The sequence below is a fragment of the Chrysemys picta genome, chromosome 5 (assembly GCF_011386835.1).
Source record: "Chrysemys picta bellii isolate R12L10 chromosome 5, ASM1138683v2, whole genome shotgun sequence".
NCBI classification, from domain to species: Eukaryota; Metazoa; Chordata; order Testudines; family Emydidae; genus Chrysemys; species Chrysemys picta.
This window is the reverse complement of record NC_088795.1, coordinates 125329923-125355346: the sequence shown is the minus strand read 5'-3', so window position 1 is coordinate 125355346 and position 25424 is coordinate 125329923. Positions and strand designations below refer to the sequence as shown.

Here is a 25424-nt window from a genome sequence, read left to right as displayed (position 1 = left end):
AACTTTAGCCCTGTAGCAATGTGGAACACATGAGCTCTAGGCCAATAGAAAGGAAAAAAGAAGGTTCGTGCTCTTTGATGCCAGGGCGTTAAAAATCAGCCATATAAGTATAATCGGGATATTTGCAAAGAGAACATCTGCAGCTTAAAGTACTTGGCACTGCCTCTTTAGGAAACCTTAACCAGGATTACCTGTTTAGGAAGCAAGAAAAGCATCCATTTGGATAAGAGCTGTAGACAAACAAATTTCCCCTACTGTAAAACCAGTAACAAGAATGATAGGATTATTTTTAAAATTTACACACCCTAAAAAAGGCTTCAGATACAAAAAAAACTTACATACTATGTCAGGGGTCGGCAACCTTTCAGAAGTGGTGTGCCAAGTCTTCATTTATTCACTCTGATTTAAGGTTTTGTGTGCCAGTAATACATTTTAATATTTTTAGAAGGTCTCTTTCTATAAGTCTATAATATATAACTAAGCTATTGTTGTATGTAAAGTAAATAAGGTTTTTAAAATGTTTAGGAAGCTTCATTTAAAATTAAATTAAAATGCAGAGTCCCCTGGACTGGTGGCCAGGACCCAGGCAGCGTGAGTTCCACTGAAAATCAGCTCGCGTGCCGCCTTTGGCATGCGTGCCATAGGTTGCTTACCCCTGTACTATGACTGTTTTTAAAATTCAAGTGAAAAATGTAACTCCAAAAGTGTAAGCCTGTGGTGCTTAAAGACTTGATCTTTACTGGAAGAATACTTAAGATTCTAAGAAGTACTTAAACTACTTACTTGCTGAACGAACAAGATGAACTAAGATTAAATTAGATCGAAGATAAAACAAAACTGTTATAAATGGATTTCTGTCATGAAACAATGGGTTAATAACTGAGGTTTGTTCCAGCTGAAAGAGCACATGAAACAATAATAAGAAATCAGCAGGGAGGAAGAATTTAGTCAGAAAACTGTGACTGATAATTGAGAATCATTTAACAGCTTACTAGATACCCAAGAAGCCATAACCCCACAATCAAGGAAGAAGGGTGTGCTGGTTTAAAGGGGAAATGAAGGCATCTGTAAAAAATTACTATAGAACCAAATAAAAGAAAGGGAGGCTAAAATAGGGAAAGTAGTAGTTAAAAATTACTTAGACAAGTTAGATGTCTTCAAGTCACCAGGATCTGATGAAATACATCCTAGAATACTCAAGAAGCTGACTGAGAAGATAGCTGAGCCATTAACGAAGTCATGGAAGACAGGAGAGATTCCAGAGGACTGCAAAAGGGCAAATATAGTGCCAATATATGAATAGGGAAATAAGGGCAAACCGGGGAATTACAAAGCAGTCAGCTTAACATCAGTACCCGGAGACATAATGGAACAAATAATTAAGCAGTCAATTTGCAAACACCTAGAAGATAAGGTGATAAGTAACTGCATGGATTTGTCAAGATCAAATCATGTCAAGCCAACCTAATAGCTTTCTTTGACAGGGTAACAAGCCTTGTGGATGGGATGGGGAGGAAGAGGTAGATGTGTTATAACTTGACTTTAATAAGGCTTAGGCAATGTCTATACTTGCCATTTAAAGCGGGAAAAGTCCTTTTTTTGTGCAAAAACCATCTATACTTGCCAATTACTTTTTGTGGGGCATCCTGGGTCCCTGCACAGCCTCCTCTCCCCAAACACTGATAAACTCCTCTACCTTCCCACTTCCCTGGTTCTTGTCACGCAGACAATTTACCAAGGCTCATAGTAGATTCTCCATCACTAACAATTTTAAATCAAGACTGGATGCTTCTCTAAAAGATCTGCTCTAAGATTTATTTTGACTGCGTTATATACAAGGTCAGACTAGATGATCACAATGGCCCCTTCTTGACCTTAATCTATGAGCGTACATGGCACCTACAGAATACCTGAAGAGTTTTTGCTTTAATAACACATTTTGGCATAATTAATTTTTACATCAAAACTCATCTAACATGAAATATTCTAATCAGTTACAATTGTGAGAAAATATCGCTATGCCATAAAAGCTAGCAGTATGCCCATTTACTCTTCTGTAACTTAACTTAGTTTATAGATTAAACATATTCCCTATATTCTGAAGATTTAGAATGCTGTAGACAGAAGGACTGGATGGCACAAAGAATGGTAATAAAATTCAACCTTTTGTCCATGTCAACAAGTTAAAATTCAGCCCAAATCTATCTTAATTTTTATATCGCATCCTTTACTTCAATATCTGAGCAAAGACCAGTAACTATAAGAGATCAATATATCAGATGGCTGTTATTGGCCACTATGCCACATTATAGAAAGCGTCTATCACAAGAGACAGCTTTACTGGCAACTTCAGCAATGGTCATGAATTGAATTGGCAAAGCCATTTTACCTTCATTCAAAGTGACTGATTCCTCCAGCTCAAGGTTGAAGGTAATTGGTAAAGCATTGCAAGAAAGCTTGCACTGCTATTGTATGTCCTGTGGCTAGAGTACTGAAGCTCCCACAGCTATCAAGCTAGCCCCTTTCACAAATACTAAAACCAAATTTTTTTTTTAAACAGTTAAAAGCAACTAACTTCCAAGGGTGGGCAAACTACAGGCCGCGTCTGACCCATCAAGTCTTTTAGTCTGGCCCTCGAGCTCCCACTGGGAAGCGGGGTCAGGGGCTTGCCCTGCTCCGGCACTCCAGCCGGGAAGGGGGGTCAGGGGCTTGCTATACTGCTCCTGGACTCAGCGGCATGTCCTGTCTCAGCTCCTACATTTAGGGGCAGCCAGGGGGCTCCGCTCTTCACGCCACCCCTGCCCCAAGTGTCATGGCCAAGGGGAGCTGCAGGAGTGGCGCCTGCGGCTTGGGCAGTGCGCAGAACTGCATGGCCAGTGCCACGCCTCCGCATAGGAGCCATAGGGTGGCATGCCATTACTTCTGGGAGCTGCGGGGCTGGTGCCTGGGGATGGGGCAGCACACGGAGTCATCTGGCCGTGCCTCTGCGTAGGAGGAACATGCTGCTGCTTCCAGCAGCTGCTTGAGGTAAGCGCCGCCTGGAGCCTGCACCCCTGAGCCCCCCCCCCCAGCTCCCTGCCTCAGCCCAGAGCCCCCTCCCACTCTCTGAACCCCTCAGTCGCAGCCTGGACACCCTCCTGCACCCCAAAGTGCTCAGCTCCACCCCAGAGCTAGATCCCTCACCACCACCCCTGCACCCCAGCCTGGAGCCCCCCTCCCACACCCTGAACTTCTCATTTCTGGCCCCACCCACACCCAACCCCCAATTTTGTGAGCATTTATGACCCACCATACAATTTTTATACCCAGATGTAGCCCTCAGGCCAAAAAGTTTGCCCACCCATGAACTAACTTGCCACAAGTTATTGACTATTTAAAAAACAAAAATTGGATTCCTCATTTGGGAATCCGTTACCAAATTCTTAGAACAAAATAAACACCTCAGATTTAATTGTACTCAATTTTAAGATTGATTTGCCACTTGCAAGAAGTCAATTAGGTTTTTATTTACTTTCGGGATGTGTAGCTTAGACAAAGAACCCACATATTTGAAGAAAGAACACCTTGAAAACCAAAGCCAATGATACCTTAACTCAAAGACCAAATAAAGCGGATGACAAGGTAGAGCAGGAACTAAGTAGTTTATACAAAGGAAAAACTTCTGGGAGGTTCCAGCCACAGGAGCTAGCGATAAAGCAAAGCACCGATGACTTGTCAGCCCAGGAGCACCGCCAACAAATCGCTTCTACATCATAGCCCAAGGCTTCAGCTAAGAGAAAGAAAGGAGCTACGGGCCCAGGGGACGCGTGGAAGGAGGACGCCTCTGCGGGGCAGGATGAGATCACCAGGCGCCGGCACCCAACACGCCTCACCCACGTGAGTTCAAGGTTGCTCTGATGACACCCGGTGATCTTTGGAAGCCGGGAAGGGAGGCAGCCTCGCACCGCGCCCGCCGGGCCCCAACCTCGCCCGCCTCCCAATCACTGTCCCCTGAACGGTCAGGCCCGTAGCCGGCTCCCCCAGCCGCAGGGCCCCGCCAGGCCCAGCGCCCCGCTCTCTCCGTCCGTCTGCGCTGGAGGTGCGGGCGCACTGTAGGGAGGCCGCCAGGGCCTAGGCCGGGGACTCGGGTCCCACATCGCCGGAGCCCAGCGCTGCTGCGCCTGCCCAGCCCCGGCCCGAGCCTTACCCCACTTGGGCTCCCGGCGCAGCGGCCTGGGGAGGCAGCAGACCCGCTGGCTGCAGCTCCTCAGCAACATGGACGCCATCTTCTCTCTCTCGCCGGCGGCTGAGGTGACGCTAAGGGTAACGGCAGGTTCCCGGCCTGGTCATGTCCCTGAATCCTGCTGCGCCTCAACACGGAAACAGAACCGCCGCCTGCCTTATTGGAACAACCGGGAGGTGGGCGGGCGCCGGCGATATTTGCATAGGCCCGCCCCCTGCTGCTCCCATTGGACTAGGGAATCCCAGTGTCGCATTGCAAGCCGGGAACTCAAGGGCAGCTGGGAAATGAATGAAGAGCGCTGCAGGCTGGGAGCTGTAGTTTTAGTTGCGCGTCTGTGTTGGGGTGGGGAAAAGAAGCAAGGAGGCAGGTTGGGAGGAGAGTCAGGCAGGTGATAGCATAACCGTAACCTGAGAGTCAGTGGATACGGATTCCTGCCATGGGAATGGGATGCTACCCTTTTGTAATCTAATCTATTTCCAGTAACCCCATATGATTAGTGTTGTTGTGTGGTGTTAGAAAGAAATGTATTCTTTGGCAAAAAGGGGGCAAATAAAGCCACTTTAGAGCCCTCAATCTGGAAAGAAACCTGGCAGAGAATTCGAGGTGGCAGTTGTAATATTTCCAAATTTTTCCTGCTATTGAGGAAAAATTGGAGAGTATAAAATCTGCACTGTTGCATGTGGCAGGTCAATGCAGTAGTGCTAAGTAACCATAGAACCTTATGGATATGTGAATTTTGACCCTGTAACCACACTCCCATTCTGTTACTATTATTGTCATCCCTTCCCCCCACACCCTCGTTTAACTGATCCTGGGTGGTTGTTGTGGGGGTTTTGTTTGTTTGCTGTGGCCCCTCTCTTTGGTGGAGGGGATTGTCATTTTTCTGTGTGCTGAGTCGAGCCCCTTTTAGGGGCTTGTGACAGGTTTGGTCACAGAGATCTCCCTTGGACTGTCACCTGATGTGCTGAAATTGCTTCTGAGCCCATTTTCCCTGCCAGCTTGGGACTCCAGAACCCTGCCTTGTTGAGCCAGACACGCTAGCCTGCTGCAACACAGACCCAGGTCTGAACCATGCCCCAAAGCTGCAGACTTTAACTAAAAACAGCTTTGCAAATTACCTGTCTCCAGCACGCAGACACACAGCTCCCAATAGGATCCAAACCCCAAATAAATCTGTTTTACTCTCTATAAAGCTTATACAGGGTAAAATCATAAATTGTTCGCTCTCTATTCAGTGGTTCTCAAACTAGGACCACCGCTTGTTCAGGGAAAGCCCCTGGTGGGCCGGGCCAGTTTGTTTACCTGCCGCGTCCGCAGGTTTGGCCAATTGCGGCTTCCACTGGCTGCGGTTCGCCGCTCCAGGCCAATGGGGGCTGCAGGAAGCGGCGCGGGCCGAGGGATGTGCTGGCTGATACTAACTTTTTTGCTGATACAGACTAACACGGCTACCATGCTGAAACCTTTCACAGACTAGTCTCCTTCCTAGGCTGGGCCCAATCCTTTCCCCTGGTACAGTCTTTGTTAGAGCCAGCAGATATCTCAGGTGGTAAGCAGGGGTTTTCTCATGACTGGCAGCCTCTTTTGTCCTGCTCCACCCCTTTAATAGTTTCGGCACAAGGTGGGAATCTTTTGTCTGTGGTTCTCCCTACCCCTGCCTCATCAATGGAAAACTACAAGGATTAAGATGGATTCCAGTATCATGTGACATGGTCACATGTCACTGTAAGACCCATAGTCTCCATTCTTCCTGGGTTGGCCTATAGGTACACAGGAAGATTTGCAAGTAAATAAACTATTTGCAACCAATTGTCCTGGTCACTGGGAGCCATCAAGATGCTAAACCACCATTAATGGTCCACATTTTGCATAATTACAATAGGACCTCAGAGTTATACTTCATATTTCTAGTTTCAGATACAAGAATGATACATGCATAAAAATAGGAGGAATATATTCAGTAGTTTATAACCTTTGTTATGATACCTTACAAGGGACCTTTTTCATATTCCAGTTACCTCATATTCACACTCATAAGCATATTTCCATAAAACATATGGAGTGCAACGTCACAGGGCTCTAATCACCCTTATGAGGATCAGATAGTTTAGACACAATTGAGAAGGAGATGATTTTTACTTTTGTATATGAAAACCTGTTTTTAAAAAAAGCAGCAGAAGCTTTTTCAGGGATGCAGCAGCTCTATAAATAGACACTGGGCCTGATCCTTCTATGACTGAAGTCAGTGTCAAAACTCCCACAGAGTTCAGTCAGAGCAGGATAGGGTGACCAGATGTCCCGATTTTATAGGGACAGTCCCGATTTTTGGGTCTTTTTCTTATATAGGCTCCTATTACCCCCCACCCCAGTCCCGATTTTTCACACTTGCTATCTGGTCACCCTAGAGCAGGATGGATTCTAGTCAGTATAGTACCTTAAATTGAGTTTTAAGTGTAAACTAGGCCATAGATATTGAGTTCAATCAGAGTGTTAATAAAATACTGCTGAAGAACAAACACTGTACATTCAACATAAGAAATATCCTCTAATGGAAATCATATTCGATGGCATGCACACAATGATATACTACAGATCTGTGTGACTGCTGGTTACAGGTACCTTTTAGAGAAAAAGATGTTCAATATTGATGGTAGTCCTATGTACTATCAGCATTAGGTGGCTGCTTCCGGTAACTGCAACTGAGAGTTTTATCATTTTTCCCTAAGCAAGTTAGTTACCTGCTATTATACTGCATACAATAGAGGGCATATTTCTCATAGTACTATACAGACAAATATTTAGAGAAAATGTACACAAATCATGTTATCAACAGTGTACTCTGTAGTAGTATCGTTAAAGTTTAACACCTGCTAGCATATAATTATTAAAATATCAGTTTGCTCCTGGCCTGCATTCCAATTATCTTTTACCACACAGTGAATAACTCTACAAAGACAGTATTAGCTGCCACACTTCATTTTGTATACCATGCAGACAGAAACAGGGAATAGCAGAAATCAAACTGTAAAATGTACAATTGAATCTGAGACTAGTTAATTATGAAACACTATTTATTTTAGGTCTGAGTGACACTGAATACCTTATTTATTCTATATAGCATGGAAAAACAAAACTGTTGTATTTTGTCAACAAGATGTCTGACATCCCCTTCCAGCAAGATGGCTGCCTCAGAACCAGACTCAGAAATGATAATAAGATACTGTTTTTAAAAGCCTTGTATTTCACAGGTTATCCACAATGACAAATGCTTTTTCATCTATGAACATACTTACTGCTGAGAGGTGCTGTTTTTCCTTAAGTTTAATGGGAGACAGCATCTGCATTTTGACCCAAAATTTGATTGACAATATTAGCACAGTTCCTGAATATATACAGGAGGGGAAAATACTAATCTTTTTGAAGTCACCTTTAACATTAGAGACTTTGCAAGTGTAGCAAATGAATGGTTAATATTTTAAAATTATTTCATATGTGTCTCTCTAAAATGAATCCTCACACATTTTTCCTGCAGCTTTATTTTTCCACTCCAAAGAATATATAAGGAAGCAATATTTGGATTCAGCTAGTTCTAAAATAAATTATTTTCAAATTTAACTGTTCCTAAGGTAACATACATCTCTACCCCGATATAACACGATCCTATATAACACGAATTCAGATATAATGCGGTAAAGCAGTGCTCCGGGGGGGGGGGGGGCTGCACACTCTGGCAGATCAAAGCAAGTTCGATATAATGCAGTTTTACCTATAACGCGATAAGATTTTTTGGCTCCCGAGTACAGTGTTATATCGGGGTAGAGATGTACTGTTTTCCCCGGTTGAATTTGTATGATTAATTATTATTTGTTTTTAGAGCTGGTTGAAAAATTCCAAATTCCAAAATTTGTTGTGAGAAAATAATCTATTTTTTTTTACCAGCTCTGTTTATTAGTGTGATGGATGTTTTACAGACATGTGAAAATATGGTCCCTGCCCTGCTGCAAACTAAATAGACAAAGAGAGAGGAGTAGAGAAAGGAGCACATAAGCAAAGGGATCAGACTGAGGGGGAGGTACACTTCTTGATAGCAGGTTTCAGAGTGGTAGCCATGTTAGTCTGTATCAGCAAAAAGAACGAGGAGTACTTGTGGCACCTTAGACGCTAATACATTTATTTGGGCATACGCTTTCATGGGCTAAAACCCACTTCATTAGATGCCTGGAGTGGAAAATACAGTAGGAAGATTTTATATATATATATATATATAAACACACACACACACACACACACACACACAGAGAACATGAAAAGATGGGGGTTGCCTTACCAACTCTAATGAGACAAATCAATTAAAGTGGGCTATCATCAGCAGGAGGAAAAATCACTTTTGTAGTAGTAATCAGGATGACCCATTTCAAACAGTTGACAAAGTCTTGTAAAATTTAATAGCTTAGAAAAGAAACCAATAGGGTTACATAGAAACATAATGAAGTACTGTAGAAAGTACTCTAAAATCTACAGTCTGTAATACAGTTTTCCATTACATTTATTGGATAGTTTAAAACAAAACTTATAGAAAGTTTTAGTCTCTATTACATTCTATGGAACTTTCTGATTAATAGATTTTAAGGTCAGAAGCGTCCATTGTCATCATCTAGCTGCATAACAGAGGCCTATGCAGAGGGGATTAAGATTTATTGGGGCCCTTGGTACAAAGAATATTTGGACCTCTGGAACTGAAGGTGTGGGAAATCAGGGGCGTCACGGCCTCCCACTTTTTAACATGAACATAGTAGCCTCAGGCAGGTGTAGAATGGTGGTGTCAGAGTAGGGTTACCATACGTCCTCTTTTTCCCGGACATGTCCGGCTTTTCGGCAGTCAAACCCCCGTCCGGGGGGAATTGCCAAAAAGCCGAACATGTCCGGGAAAATGGCGGCTCTGCTCCTCCCCTGACTCTTCGGCTCTGTTTAAGAGCCGAGCTGCCTGAGCGCTATGGGCTTCAGGCAGCCCCCTTGCCTCCGGACCCCAGCCGCCGGCTGGGCACTTCCCTTCCCGGGCTCCAGTGGCGCAGGGTCCGGAGGCACGGGGCCTGCCCGAAGCCGGTAGCGCTCGGGCAGCCCGGCTCTTAAACAGAGCCGAAGAGTCGGGGAGGAGCAGAGCCGCCGCGGCTGGAGGCTCTGCTCCTCTTCGGCTCTGTTTAAGAGCCGGGCTGCCCGAGCGCTACCGGCTTCGGGCAGCCCCCATGCCTCTGGACCCTGCGCCGCCGGAGCCCGGGAGGGGAAGTGCCCGGCTGGGGGCGCAGTGTGCGGAGGCATAAGGGCTGCCCAAAGCCCGAGCGCTACCGGCTTCACGGTTTGCCGGGCAGCCTCCAGACCCTGCGCCCCGACTGGGCGCTTCCCCTCCCGGGCTCCAGCTGCGCTGGGGAAGCGCCGGCTGGGGGCGCAGGGTCTGGGGGCTGCCCGGCAAACCGTGAAGCCGCTAGCGCTGGGGCAGCCCTTTCCCCGTGGCTGGGAGTGGGAGGGAGGAGGGGGCGGAGTTAGGGCGGGGAAGGGGCAGAGTTGGGGCGGGGTTAGGGGGTGGGGAAATGGGTGGGGCCAGGGCCCGTGGAGGGTCCTCTTTTTTTATTTATTAGATATGGTAACCCTATGTCAGAGGCTGCACTTCACGGTGGGGGAGCTAATAAGGTGATCAGCTCCCCTGCCATGAAATACAGCTTCTGCTAACAGCACCAGCCTCTTCCAGGTGGGGGCTGAGGAGGGACTTAGCCCACCATCACCATGGTGTCATGACAGCTTTGCTCCTCCTCTTCCCCGAGGCCCAGCCCCCTGGCCAAGCTGGAGGTGGGCCATGGTAAGAGCTGCCTGGGGGTAGGTGCGGGGCCTGGGGCTCCCCACAGCAGCCTTGGGTGGCTTTTACCACAGCCTGGCTCCGGCTTCTGAGGAGGAGCAAGGGAAAGGTCCCAATTCTGGCACCGGTAGCCCTCTCACTTCTACACAGTTTCCAGTGCTCCAATGGAGGCCCCTGAGCATGGGCCCCATGTGTCCGTCCGTGTGTTAATCTGCCACTAGGCCTATGAATCTCAGCTGATAGCTTCTACATCAAACCCATTACTTCTTTTTGAATTATAGGATGTCTTTTAGAAAGATATCTGTCTTGATTTAAAGACTGCAAGCAATGGAGAATTTATCACACCCTACATAAATTGTTCTAATAGTTAAACTGTTAAAATTTATAATTACACTTTAATGATAAAACACTATCTTAAAAAAAATCATTTCTGCTCCTTCCTTCTGAACCTGCACTTTCCCTCACTAATCAGGGTTAGTGATGTTCTTCTGATTCCTGTTTTTGTTATCCTGTTTCTTTCTATATGGCTAACAACTAAAAAAAACAAATGAAATGTGACAGCTAATAATGGCTCCTTTTACAAAGTTGTTTATAACAGATTATGGGAAGTCCGGACAAAAGGAAATAAGCAATTGAAGAATAGTATGCTGTGTAGGCAGCCAGCTATTGACAACTGATACCAAACAGCGCACCGTTGATTACTTAGTCCCCAATTCTGCAAATACTTATTCATGTGAGTAGCCTTACTAACATGGAGTTGTTTCATTAACTTCAGTAGGGTTTCTCAGTGTGACTTGGGGTGACCAGATGTCCTGTTTTTAAAGGGACGGTCCTGTTTTTTGTGACTTTTTTTATATAGGCGCCTATTACCCCCCACCCCCATCCCTTTTTTCTCTGTTGCTATCTGGTATCCCTAGTGTGAGTAAAGGTATTCTCATGCATAAATGCTTGCAGAATCGAGCCAATAATTTGTGTACAGAAGTCTCTGTAAATATCTGTTTGTTTCTTACCATGAAATATAGCCTATTACTGTATATACAGGAAGTAACTCTGCTTATTGTAAAAATTAACTGAGGAGAGAGAGAGAGAGAGAGAGATTGTTTCAAAATAGCAATAATCCATTTTATACATTTGCGAAGTCCCCCTGGGGTAATATTGGCTTCCAAAGTAATAGTTTTCCCCTTATAAAAATGCCCAGTGACTGTTGGCCACATGTGAGGCATAAATTCAGATTCATTCTTCCTTTAAAGAAAAACAGCCTCCAATCTGTGGAGACCAGGAGTATGAGAGTTCACAGATAAGAAGCATTTGTCCATAAGAATAACCTATTAAATGCATGGGTTTAAAACAAACAAACAAACAAAAGAAAACTTAATAATAGGCATTTTGGAGCCTGATTTCTAAGGCGACCATCTTGCTGGAAAGGGTTATTGGTCAGCCATCTTGTTGAAAAATGTCATTTATGACCATAGCACTATGAGAGCCTGGTGGAAAAGAATTGTAAACAGTTCTTTCCAACCTGATTTAATAATGGTTTAAAAATAATAAAAATGACTACAATATTTAAACAAAACTGCTGTTCATATTTCATATTAGACCGTGTTTCCTTCTGACTTGTGTTAAAGCAAACTAGGAATTGTCCAAAAACAAAATACAAAACAAAGCAAACAAACTATGGTGCTTGAAATGACCTAATGGGAATCCAAATTGATACTTCACTGATGCATGAACAGAGCCCAGTGATGCAACAATTAAACAGTAAGTTCTCACTCTTATCTCTAGTGGGGGGTATTGCCAACTCTTGTGATTTCCCCCCCACAAGTGATGGGATTTCAGAGTGTGTGGAAGCTCATCTCACAATGACATAAGAAGCTTCATTCCCCTTTTGAAGTTCAGCTCAGCCAGAAGCCCTCAGAGTCTCTCCCCTCTGCTTGTTTTTCTCACAAGAGGAGAAAGGGCAGGAGAAAGCAAAGAGTTCAGCACAACTCTGCTCCCCTCTCCCCACCTGTGAGAAACACTTGTGGGATGACACCTCTGCTCCTCCCCCACAGCACCCAGCCTGGGAAGGGACAGTGAGGGGGTGAAGAGCCCCTGGAGCTGCTCCTCCAAGCTTGGAAAAGGGGAGAGGGGATTCAGCTGCAGCCCCCACCGCCCAGGCCTGGGATAGGAGGTGAAAAACTCCAGGAGGAGCAGAGGTCAGGTGGGGGAGGAAGGCTGAACTGGGAGTGGACTGATGGAGCTGGGTAGGGCTGAATTAAGGGAAGGGTGAGGGTTGATGGAGGGGGCTAAACTGAGCAGGGTTGGTGGGGACTAATCTAAGTGGCGTGGGGGCTGGAAGGGCTGAACTAAGGGGGGGGGGAATGGGGTCGGGGTATGAACTGAGAGGAACTGAACTTATGGTTGGGACAGTATTAATTGCTGGGCAGGGGGTGAGAGCTCCTGCAACAGGGACCATCGTCACTTTCCCCAATACATTTGGGAGAGTGGGCAACACTAATTCTTTCACACATGCACATGTGGGGGAGTTCACAAATCAAAGGACAGACCAAAAAAACCACACAATATAGTCATTGGCCCAAAAAATCATGAGTTTTTTTTGGGGGGGAGAGGGAGTGGAGTTCTGACTCATGATTTTTGATCTCTTGATGTTGGCAATACTGAGTGGACATGTGCATGGGACAGATGAAAGCACAGCACATGCTTATCCCAAGGGACAACATTAGACTATGCATTAAACAAGATCTGACTTAAATGGAAAGCTAACATTGAGTATGTACATACAGCTTCCCAGGTTTGTCGGGGGACAGGTCACCATGGAGAGGAAGCAGAGCTATGAAGGAGCTGCTCACTGCAGTATTATCCCCTGGAAAATACACATTATTTGAAGCAGATTTTCCATGGGAAAATAATGCTCTTAGATCTCTATCCACCGCTGCTATCTATTCCTGCTCCTTTCACCATCCAACCAACCCAAAAGGTGTAGTGCATAACCACGGACTGTGAAGCAAATCTGGTTAGCTCCTCAAGGAATCTATATTGGTGGAAGTGGATTTCCTAGTGGATCTCAAGGCATCTCCACAATCAGAGGGGGAAATCCCCTCCCCCATCTGTGTGGCTGTAAACTCTTCCTCTAAGGAGGTTTACTAAACTGAGCTTCCTAAGTAGTTTTTCCCCTGAGCTGTTATTTCCTTGGGATGGGAAGATTGCCATGTATGTTGATCGCTATGTATCCTGTAAATCTGTCTACAGCACTATGCTTGTCTGCATGGAATAACTTTACAAGCTACAGTGCAGTGCAGGGATGGATGTATAGTATTTAAAAGTAGCATTAAGCTTTAAGGCTGCATGATCTGTTTCCATGGCAATCTCCAGGTTGTCTCCTTGAATAAGTTTAACTATATAGGATTAACCTTATCTTTATTCACCACCATCCAGCAAATTACTTTAGAACGCAGGAAGTTGTACTAAGTTAACACTTAAAACGGGGCAAAGAAATTATTGATATTTTTAAAAGAATGAGTTCTCATTCAGATCACAAGTACAGTTTTTGGAGGAGATTCCCAGAATACAGAGGCAGCTTGCTTGTAAATATTAAAGGCCAACGTTCAAGTTGTAACTGGGTTGTAGAATTACTCTCCATATACAGCCATGTTGTGAATGGCAGCTGACTCACTTAGGCCTTGTCTGTGCCAAGCAAAATTATCTGGGTATATCAGCTAAGCGAGCGTTGACCACAGTTTAGCTGAAAGTCTAAATGAGGACAAACTGTGTCCTCCACCACTTCAGAGACTGTGAGCAAAACCTGCTGGTTTCCATGCTGATAGGCATAAACAGTAAACAATCACTCATCACATAAGCACACTGATTTATTAAAGTGCCAAACTGCAACATTTAAAAAAAAGTTTATATAGATTTGACCTGAATCTCCCCATAGAGCAGCTGAATGTTGTCAGTACTGACATCTTACAAATGAGCAGGGAAGGAGAATATAATTGGGAGGGTATAAACATGCACGCTGTTAAACTCTTTCAAACTGGGGGGAAAATATGTTCATGCTGACATTTAGCTGTGTCTGGAAAATCGGACAGATGTCACTTCTGACCAGTAGGTGGAGTCTAACGGAGCAAACAGAAGAGAGTAAAAGACATCATTGTGTGGAGCATTCTCATCCTAGCAACACCCTCTGCGTGAATGAAAGGGGAAGTGGTGAAAGAACTAGAAGCAGATACACCTCTACCCCGATATAATGCTGTCCTCGGGAGCCAAAAAATCTTACCGCGTTATAGGTGAAACCGCGTTATATCGAACTTGCTTTGATCCGCCGGAGTGCGCAGCTCCGCCCCCCTGGAGCACTTCTTTACCGTGTTATATTCGAATTCGTGTTATATCGGGTCGCGTTATATCGGGGCAGAGGTGTAGTTGAGCAAGAATGGAGCAGCAGGGAAGGAGAGAGGGTAACAGGCTAGATTGCTAGCAAGAAAGCAAGAATGTGGCAGTGATGACCAAACTGATTTAGACCAGTAGTTCTCATATGCATATGCAGCTCTCCACACAACATATATGCTACATTGCTACCTATACATCTACCCCCCCACCCCCCCCGCAAAAAAGGTTGAGTATTTATTATATGACAGCAATACAATTCAAGCAGTGAGCACACTGGTGTGTGGCAGTTCTTGCAAACACTTTTATGTACACTTCACTTTACTACTGTGAATGTCAATGGAACTATTTGTGGTAGCAAAGATAAGCATGTGTGCAAGTATTTGTGGGATCAAGGTCTTGCTGCTTGGCAAATAAATTACAAGTGCTGGGTTGGGCTGGAGATAGAGTGTAATACTTTATCTTTGTACTTGAGACATGGAGAAAGTGATAGGTTAAGGGCTTGGCTATACACCTCTACCCCGATATAACGCGACCCGATATAACATGAATTCGGATATAATGCGGTAAAACAGTGCTCCAGGGGGGTCGGGGCTGGGCGCTTCAGTGGATCAAAGCAAGTTCAATATAACACAGTTTCACCTATAACGCGGTAAGATTTTTTGGCTCCCAAGGACAGTGTTATATCGGGGCAAAGGTATACTTGCGAGTTACAGCGCAATAAAGGAGCCCCGGGCACCCTAGGTCACTCCTCGTCAACACTGGCAAGGCACATAGAGCACTCTGAATCTGCGGCTACAGCGCTGCTGGTACTCCACCTCGATGAGTGGAATAACATTTACTGCGCCCCTGCTGGAGCACCACAGCGCCAGTATGGACAAGGTGTTGCATTACTGTGCTCTGATCAGCCTCCGGAAACGTCCTATAATTCCCTTAACTCAAGAGGCCACTCTCGTCATTGTTTTGAATCATTGTAGGAATGCAGATATGCCGTTTGAAAGCTCTGTTTCTGTCAGCCGGGAATGCTGTGTGTGAGAGAGAGAGGCGGGGGAGAGTGGGAGGTCTGCTGCTGTCTGAACTTACAAGACAGCATGCTGACATGCTCTCAGCCCCCCAAAAACCCACTCTCTCTCCCCCCACATACACACAACACACTCCCTGTCACACTCCACCCCACCCCCCCCATTTGAAAAGCACGTTGCAGTCACTTGCATGCTGGGATAGTTGCCCATAATGCACTGCTCCCAATGCTGCCGCCAGTGCCGCAAATGTGGCCACGCCAGTGAGCAAGCAGCTGTCAGTGTGGACAGATTGCAGCACTTTCCATACTGCACTCTCCGAAGGCAGGTTTAACTCCCAGCACTCTACATCTGCAAGTGTAGTTATGCCCTAAGAGACAGGTACATTATGGTAATTTTGAGGAGAAATCATTGGCAAGATATGTCATGATTCAATAGCAAAATAATGAACAGGCATCACCACATCAAAGCCTTTATGTGGCTGCAGTTCATGCCTTGCACACATGGGACACTTTGTTTGGCTTCTTCCCGTTATCACCAACCTCTGTTCTCTCCTTTTCACTCCCCATTGATTTTACTCCTTTGACTCTTAGTGGGTTAATAGCATGTGAGATTATAACCCCCATCTGTACCATTGTACTGTTACACCTGCACTCACCCTGTACAACCAATGGAGTAAAATTCTTCCTTCAGCTCATTTGTTCTCTAATTCCCAGTATTAATTCCTAGTTATGTGACCCCAAGCAACTGTCCTTTCCAGTGATACCTACACAAAATGTGACAACTGTTAAGCTGCTATCTGTCTTTGTCCATCTGTCTCGTCTTAAACTTAGATTGCCAGCTCTTTGAGGGAGAGAACATCTTTTTCTTCTGGATTTGTAGCACAATGGGGTCTTGGTCCATAACTAGGGTTCCTAGTGGTAATACAAATAATTAAAAAATAATGATTTATTTTGTCTACCAACTTTTACACAAGACGGCAAGATTATAGTTGGAAGAAGATTGTTGTCATTGCTGATAAAGACAGGACATGCTCAGTAGGCACATGTGAGGTCCCAGTGAAGGATTCACCTAGAGATAGACCAGTCAGTCCAATGCTTTGTAAGGGCAGAAGTCTGCTCTGAAATTGTGTGAAAGCTGAGAGCCCTACTGTCAGCAAGGCACCAGACCATAGGCAGCATTTTAAGCATTACCTGTTTAGGGCAGTTCTAAATGACATGGTGGCAAACACACGAGTCACAACCTGCACTTCGCTCTCATTGTTGCTACCACCAGGGTGGGAAATTTTTCAAACAAAAGCTTAGTGGAAGCAAGATTGGAAAGGGGAAGAGTGTTTGTTCAATTGATAGCTTATGGAGAGAACGCTGCAGCACTAAGCTCCACAGGGGTAAGGAACTTACAGTTTCCTGGGCTTTCCCATCACAGCTACCCCTTTGCATCATTTATGCAGATCACAGACCAGACTTCAGTACCATAATCTGCCTGGCAACAAGCTACCCTTTATCTCCCTCTAGTGGATCATCACCATGAAAACAGTGAAGGTATATAAAATTGCATTATGATATACACAGAAATTTCTTTCTCTTGCTCCTGCCACTGGCTTTTGCTTGTCAGCATCTTTTAGCTTTTTTCTTTTATGCTGTAATCTGTCTCCCCAAACCAATTCAGTGTTGTCTCATTGCCCTTCTTCCTATTTCAACATTATCTTCTCTGCTCCTGTGTTCTTGTAGCTGTGCAGTTAAGAGCAGGATTTCAGTCATCTATGTCTGACTGCCAGCATGTTGACATGAGAGCGGAGAAGGATGGCTGGGAAGAGCAATATAAGAATGGATCCAAAGCGAAGCATCCCAAGGAAGCTGGTCCTCTAAAATGGCCATCCTGTGCAGCCCTCAGATGTTCAAGAGACTTAGGAATTTGGGTGCATGGAAGCTCGTAAGGCCTGAGCTAGATTTTTTTCCTATGGTTGATTACTAATACTTTTTATCTCTAGAAACACTGTAAAGGATTTCATGATCCAAATTTGATCAGCCTTAAAACTGTGTTCTTCTGACTGAGAAAATAGTCCGGATTCTATCTTGTTACTTGATTGGTTTATTTTAAAATTTGCTCTTCTGTCGCTGTGATGGGGTGTTTACACCACACCTGAGGGGGTTAAGGTAGCGCAGATAGGGTCATTTAACCTTATAGGTTGCACTTGAAGGAGAGTCAGGGCTGATAAGGTTTAATTGATGATGAAGCCCAGCTGAGCAGAGGCAGAGTGAGGTGCAAAAGCTATGGAATCCTGTCCCTGAGGGGAGTTTAACCAGAGGTTGTAGGGGAGAAAGCCTATGGAAGGCAGAGTAAGAAGAAGCCCAGGGAATGAGTAGCAAGGTTTGAAACTTTGTATACCTTAGCTGATGATGATAGGGTCCATGGGCTATTCTGGGTTCCCATGAGCAGGCCTGGGTTCCCCTACCAGTCACTGGGGAAGTGGCCCAGCGTGGGAATAGGTATGGAAGACTGCCTGGGATGGTGTATGGTCTGGAGGGACTATAATACTCCAGAAGGGGAAGACTATAGAGTGACCTGGCTGGAGGGCTGAGTCATGAAGATGGAGCACCCTGAGTTGAGAGAGACACAAGGGGGTGAGCAACTGAAGGAGGGAATGCCAGACCAGGATAAAGCTAGTCCCCAGTGTACCCAGATGGAGGTGCCACTGGTGAGTGAACTCTGTTACAGTCACCAAACAATTAATAGAAAAATACACTAGCCATCAGTGTCATGTCTAAAGTTGACTCTGCAGCAGCAATAGTTAATTACCAGAGACTATTCCCAGAATCATACTGATGCTAATTGAGAAAGATGGATCTCTCAGATATGTCAAGACAAGATGCTATAGAAATTTATTTAACCAGAGCACGTTTTCTCTCAGTGAGACTGTATTCTACCCTTGCAGAGTGATGCACAGCCCAAAGACCTCATTGGTGTAACTCCACTGAAGCAAATAGAGTTAGACTAGGGATAAATCTGACCCTATGACGTCAAGGGTCTTGCCCTTCTGTAACTACTATGATGCTGTTTTAAGTTTAACACTATTTGAAATGCAAGGTGAAGGTGCCAATATTTGCCAAATAGAAAACAATAGGAATAGCTGGGAAAGATTTGCTTTTCAAGCTTTTAAGGTATGACAGGAAGAGACTAAAAGAAACTGCCAACATTTTTTATCTGTTCCCTATGTGTCTGCAGAATCCTATCTACTTACTTCAGTGACAACCAATTCTTTATTGCTTTTTGCTCCTTTTATCACTAAAAAGTCATCATACAAGGAAATAGATTCTAATCCGTGTTCATCTGCAGCAAAATTGTGTTTAGTTCCAGCTTTTGACACTTATGCAAACCCATGGAACTATACAGGTGTCACTGAGGGCACCATTTGAAGACAGTGGTGTTGCACAAAATAAATGAGGGGATAATCTGGCTTGCAGTACCTTTATTTCTGATAGTGATGTGCAAGAAAAAAAAAGAGCCCAACTTGACTGTTGGTTGAGCTTGTAGTTAGAAAGACATATTCTTGTTTCTTTTTGAGAACATTTAATTTGGAAATCATTGCATAACTATACATATGGAAACCTACATTGCTGATACAGGCCCTTTGATTGGATTGCATGTGAGTTCCATTTAGTTTTATTCCATCATTACTGAGAGAGAGAGAACGAGAGAAGTACTGTAGTCTAGTAGCCTGAGCACAGGAATGGGAGCCAAGAATTTAGGTGTTCTAATCTGTCTCTGTCTCTAACATTAGTTGTGGCCTTGAAAAAGTCACTTAACCTCTTTGTGAAAATGAGACACAATCTGTTGAAATGGCTACCTATTGTATAGGCATCTTGATTAATGTTTGTGAAACATTTTAAATATGAATATGAGCTCTCTCAAGTATTAGCCATTATTATAGAGGTAACAATTATGGCTTCAGAGTTAAGACTGCACCAGGACTCATTATTACATTGATTAGTCAAATAAAATTAGTACTATGCTCTGCTTTTCCCACTGCAAGAATTTTCTTTTATTAAATATTCTCCCTGGAATAATTCTATTTTTTCAAAACCAACCTCATCTCTAGAATGTTATAATTTGGCAATTTCAAGGCATATTAATATAAATCCAAATGCACCTGTCATAACGCATTGCAGATTTCATCCAACAGCCGAAAATGTATTCAGAATGCAATATCATCTTATCAGTATTCTAACACCATAAGCTTTCTAACAACGAGCAGGGTACTGCTCACTGTAGTACAACTGAAAATGGAATAACTGAAAGATTGATTTATATGACCCTCACTCAGCAATGTCTTAATTCTGAAATAATCTCTTAATGAAATCTTAAACGTTGTGTAATGTTGATTTATTACTCTTAAAGGAAGATGCTCAGATCTATGCATCAACAGACTAAACAGCTTGTAACAAAATGGTGCAACAGATCATGAAGACTGCAAGAAAATGCAGGTTGATCATGTGACTGTGCTCCAAACATTGTCTTATACAGGCAATCCACAAATTGGGCTGCTCTCAAAGCAAGTGAAAAGCATTATGCAGACGTGTTCTCTCAACTGCTCAGAAATCCCCAGTGACTATATAATATTGGTGTGTTTAAGTGCACAGTACTAAATTAAACTACAAACCAATTGCTTACTATAAATCACAGGAAAATGTTTAGAAAAATCAGTCTTTAGGAAAACTGGGCCAGATCCTTATCCCTGCTATGCCCCTTTTATAGCCTTTCTGTGCCAATGAGCAGCACAAAATTGCTGTCACAGATAGCTAAGAATTTCCCCCACTGTAGTTCACTCTATATGCTATCCCCTCTTGACCACCTTGGCATGGCGTGCATGTTGGGGGTCCTTCCTTGAGGGTGGGAGGACATGGTCGGAATGCTACAGTGATCTGATGGCCTTACCACTGAGTGTTAGAACAATGGTGCAAGTGATTTGAATCTTTTTAAAAAAAGGTTATGAGCTAAATGAAACCTTGTTAGGAGTTAAAACCTCAGAGAGACAATGGGTATGAACATACCCTTTACAGTAAAGATGAGTTAATTACAATTCTCCAACAAAAGGGTTATGTGAACCCACCTAGGTGTTTTGGACTGTATAGACAGAGGGGTTTTTACCGAGTTTTTGTTTGTTTGTGTTTTTGGAATGGTGGGGGAAAGAGGCAGAATACAGAACCAAAAAGAAAGCAGAAGACAGCCTGAAGAAATCCAGCCAGCAGCCTGTAAGCATGGTGTGACCATGAGAGAACCCTAGATACAGTTTCTGCCTTGCGGGGTGCTGGCTGAAAACAAGCTTGAGTCTGTAAGCTAAGAAACTAGTCCTTTTGTCTTTGGTTCCTCCTGCATTTGGAGAAGCAGGACTTTGTACATTTCTTGTAAATAAGCAAGATTTCATCAGAGAAAATACCAGATTCCATCAATTTCTACTCTTAACTGGAACAACCCTAGGGCCCCAAACTTTGACTAACTGCTTTGGTCAAAAAGGGTAACTATTATAACTGGCTGGGTTTTTAAAAACTAGTTAAAATTGATATTGGTTGGGATGGAAAGAAGGCTGGGGTTTTTAGGTTTTTTTTGTTTTTGTTTGGGGAGGTGATGGGGAAAGGAGTTTACTGTGAAGGGAAACGTCAACTGGATACGCTATTTGCTCAAAGCCCAGATGAAGATGCTCTATTGTTTTATGGAATAAAGAAAGTTTCTTAATTTTAACCCAATTTAGATTTAAAAAAAAAAAGTGGGTTTGGGGGGAGGGAAGGTTGAGTTTGATGAAGCTAATGTGGCATCCCTGCTTCTCTCCTCCCATATGTTCAACCCCCACCTATTCACTTTCCACTCTTGTTTTAGTGCCATATTTTATATTGCCCATACCTGCAACTCCCTCTTTCTTGGCGCACTTACCATCCTACTAGTACTCCTTTTTCAAATTCCTCCTTAAAATGCTCTTCTGTTTCATAATAACTGGAAGAATTATATTCTTATTTTAACAAGAAATCCATTTCTTTTTATTTAATTTATTTTGTGACTGATTTGTATTGTTTAACGCCAGTAGACTGTGGTCTCTTCTACACAGGGACCATGTGTCTTCTGTATCCTGCACAGTGCTATCCTAGCATATTATTCTCACTTATAAACGTATCTGTTTATTACTCAACCCATGGATTCATCACTGTGCAGTTCCTTGTCCCCTGTGGAAGGGCTGTGTTACAGCTGCAGCCACAGAAAAATGTGCCACAGCCTTTCAGAGAGCATTCCTGCCCTCTTAGCTCCTGAAGCTGTTGGGATGGATACCAGAGTCATTTGTTGCTTAGGGCAAAACAGAAACTGTCTGACTCCTTTTTATGTATTTGTTGAAAGGAAAAAAGAAACTGAAGGTGAATCAAAGTTAGGGTACTTGTTCCCTTTAGCAATATGTAAACCGGTCACAAAAGTAAGATAAAACAAAAGATTGTGTATTGATAGATACTAAATAGTCTACTACCAGGAAAAGATTAAGATCTTCACCAGCCCTAAATACAGAAGAAAATAAGAAACCATTACTCTTTTATTCATTTTTATTCATTACTTAAATAGCACCATAAGTGAATATGGCACATACCAACATAGGCGCCAACTTTTCCCGGCGCCGGTGGGTGCTTGACCTCCTACCCGACTCCACCCCTGCCCCACCCTCTCCCGCACCCATTCCAACCCCTTCTCCAAAGTCCCCGCCCCAACTCCGCCCCCTCCCTGCCCCTATTGGACCCCTTCCCCAAATCCCGGCCCGGGCCCCGTCTCTTCCCCGAGTGCACCACGTTCCCCCTCCTCCCTCCCACTCTTGCCGCCGCGAAACAGCTGTTTATAGAGCTAGGGGGAGAAGCGGGGAAGGCACGCTCAGGGGAGGAGGCAGAGGTGAAGCGGAGGTGAGCTGGGGCATTCTAATGCACATGAATGCAATACGGCTAAACACAGATTCTCAGCCCTGTAAATCACTGTCTAAACTAAAGCCCTGGTTCTGCAAACACGTGTATGCTTAACTCTAAGATTGACAGTAGTCCCCTGAAGACAATCCCATCCTAATTTAGCTGTTTAAAAAAAATCCACAAAAGCACCCAACCTCTCATTTCCCAATAGTGCACTCTAGGGTGACCAGGTGTCCCGATTTTTGGGTCTTTTTCTTATATAGGCTCCTATTACCCCCCATCCCCGTCCCGATTTTTCACACTTGCTATCTGGTCACCCTAGTGCACTCATAAGCCAGGCCAATGAGGCATCCACTGTGTGATGCTGCCTTGGAATGTAATTACTGAGACAAAGTGGATGAGTGTCTAATATCCAGGGACAAACAAACACTGCATACAATAACATAATTAACGATTCTTGTGCTAGGAGGTGCTGATAATACAGGGACATATATCTTCCAACCTACCACCCAAACACAGTCAAGAATTGGAGAATAGAAGCAGAATTTATTATGATCATCAACAATATTAAAGAGCATCTACTAACTCAAACAATCCAGATTCACTCATTGGGTTGTACCAGCTTCTGCTGAAGAAATCCAGCCTGTGGGGTGGAAAGACCCCAAGGACTAGGGGTGCAGCAGCACTGGCCACTAGCCATCCCCACCCCACTAGGGGACGTAGAGCCAGCTGATGCAGCCCACAAAAAGGGATGAACTATCTGGGAAGGAGGCAAGAACATTCATTACCTGATTTGGCATGTCTTCTAGGCAGCCTCCAGTGGCAGTATCACAACTTGCCCTTCCCTATTGGTCGATTTCTCCTCTGGCACAGGTTCTGGGTGCACAGAGGTGCAATTTTCACCCATGTCTCTACAGGAGTGAATCTGACCCAGTTTTGATAAAGCAATGTAGATATAAGCAGGGTCTGAATGAGCTCTCCCCTGATGAACTGGAGGAAAAAGACTTCATGAGCAGATCATATTTGCATAGACACACCTACTCTGCCTAGATGTTCAGCAGATGGAACTGTTTTGGTTTATTGCTGAGTATGTACTATATATATTTTATTACTTTTAAACCAACCTTTGTACTTTGGGATAATTTAAGCACTGTACCCAGATGTACAGACATTCTTTCCTTAACCTGCATATTATATAATTTTAACATTAGCTTTAATAAAAAAATTTAAATTTGAATGCAGGGATAATGAAATGTTATTCTTATTTTATGAGTAAAGAGCAACAGAACTGTACTTAGGGGCGGCGAGTTGTATGGGCCCGTGGTGCCCCTGCTCCCCCAATATGAGGGGGTCCAGCTCCACTGAAGTTCGGAGCCGGGTCTCTCCCCTAGCCCCGCTTGCTGCCCCTGGCAATTTAAAAGGGCCTCAGGTCCCCGCCATCACCACCAGCAGTGCACCCAAACTCCCTCCCAGAGCCTGAGGCAGGGGAGGGAGGTGGGACTTGAACCCGTTCTGGGCACCACCAAAAATTATACAAACCTGCCACCCCTGACTGTACTTAGCATGTCCCAGTTGAGGGGTCACCTAAACAGAATTTCACTTGCTAAGTGGGGGTTAGAGATGCCACATCCCAGTGAAAGAAAGAGGTGTGGTGCTTTTGCAAATAAGGGTTCCTTTTCCTTTTTAATAAAAGTTTTCTTTTTTTTATACAGACTCAGTGCTTGTGCACCAGGAAGTATTGCCTCTTAGAGGTGTCCAGGCGTGGTGTTTAGTTTTCCCAGATTACTAGGTAGGAGCTTGAGTCAGTTATTAAAAGGAACTCCTAGGTATTGAATGGAGCTATCCCAAAGGCAGCTAGAGATCGAAGGATTTACCCCCAGGGAATGAAGAGGAAATTCATAGAAAGTCAGTGAGAACTCAGAACAAAACTGTAAAATACCAGTAAAAGAATACTTGATACAGAATACATACAGTAAATAGGTATATTTTCAACAGAATGATTTTTTGAAAGAATATTTTACTGATACCTTTTAAAGGAGGAAGAGAAACAGGCCGTTAGAGTTACAGGAAGTTTAAATGTGATTTCTTAAGTGGGTAACTTATTAAAAAAAAATTAAGAACAGAAATTGCTTTCTATTGTTTTTTAACTTTACATAATTCCAAAGTGTGGCACTTTATATAAAGTATGTTCTATATTACAATATATACAGTCATAGTTACATAGATGTCTTCACTTCACTAAAAGAGCAAGCAATTTTATTGTTTCCATCTTAGAATTCCTGCAGAAGAGTTTTGGCGAGTTTTAAAAAAAAGAATGGGAGTTGGGACAGGCCCAATGAATACAAGTAGCAGCATTCAGAGGAAGCATAATTATCATTTGAAGCTAGTCTCTAATATCTAAGTCCTGTGGTCAGTGTGTTACGTGAGGCTCGGGCTACTGATCAGATATCTGATCTCCTCTTACAACTTTAACCTGATCTTCTTCAGATACTGCAGAATTTCATTTGAGCTTCTGGGAATCATTCTATTACACAGAAAATATTTCCCCTTGATTCTATAACCTCAGCGTGAGGTGTAGCAAACTGGCAGTTCTCTCCTGCCTCAGACTCTTTTTGCCCAAAGAGAATAGTTTTTTGATGCTGCTGCTGCAGTTTCCTCCCAGAAGTTGTATCTTGCTTCTACATCAACCAGGATATAGCTCTACCCCAGTTTCTTTTCCAATCCTAGGCCAGAAAAAAGAAGAGCTCCCATTCCTTCAACATGCAGAACAGAGAAATGCCATTTTGTAATCTTTGTATACTCTGCTGGGGCAAAACCCAAAGCATTAACAAAGAATTCTTCCATCTATCTACTCCATCTCACTAGTTATGGAAAAACCTCTTCTGTCACTGTAAAAGTGTCTACATTACAGTACTGCACGTGTAGCGCTTGTAGGGTAGACATATCCACAGTTAGGCCAATATGAAAGGGAATTGAAGAGACAAGACAGAGCAAAAGGAGAAACCAACAGGGAAAAAGTGAGAGAA

At 43.9% G+C, this 25424-nt stretch overlaps 2 protein-coding genes across 3 annotated transcripts in view; one reads left to right on the top strand and one right to left on the bottom strand.

The window, feature by feature from the left end:
- The window catches only part of LETM1 (leucine zipper and EF-hand containing transmembrane protein 1), a 68549-nt gene extending 64084 nt beyond the window's left edge, over positions 1-4465 (bottom strand). For both annotated transcript variants that reach the window (XM_005292392.5, XM_005292393.5), the window contains exon 1: positions 4187-4465. In XM_005292392.5, the coding sequence (XP_005292449.1) occupies positions 4187-4265 (79 nt within the window). In that variant the 5' untranslated portion in view covers positions 4266-4465. The remainder of the gene's footprint in view (positions 1-4186) is intronic.
- The window catches only part of NSD2 (nuclear receptor binding SET domain protein 2), a 179965-nt gene continuing 158262 nt past the window's right edge, over positions 3722-25424 (top strand). The window contains exon 1 of the mRNA XM_065597130.1: positions 3722-3876. The gene's annotated coding sequence lies outside the window, so the exon portion shown is untranslated. The remainder of the gene's footprint in view (positions 3877-25424) is intronic.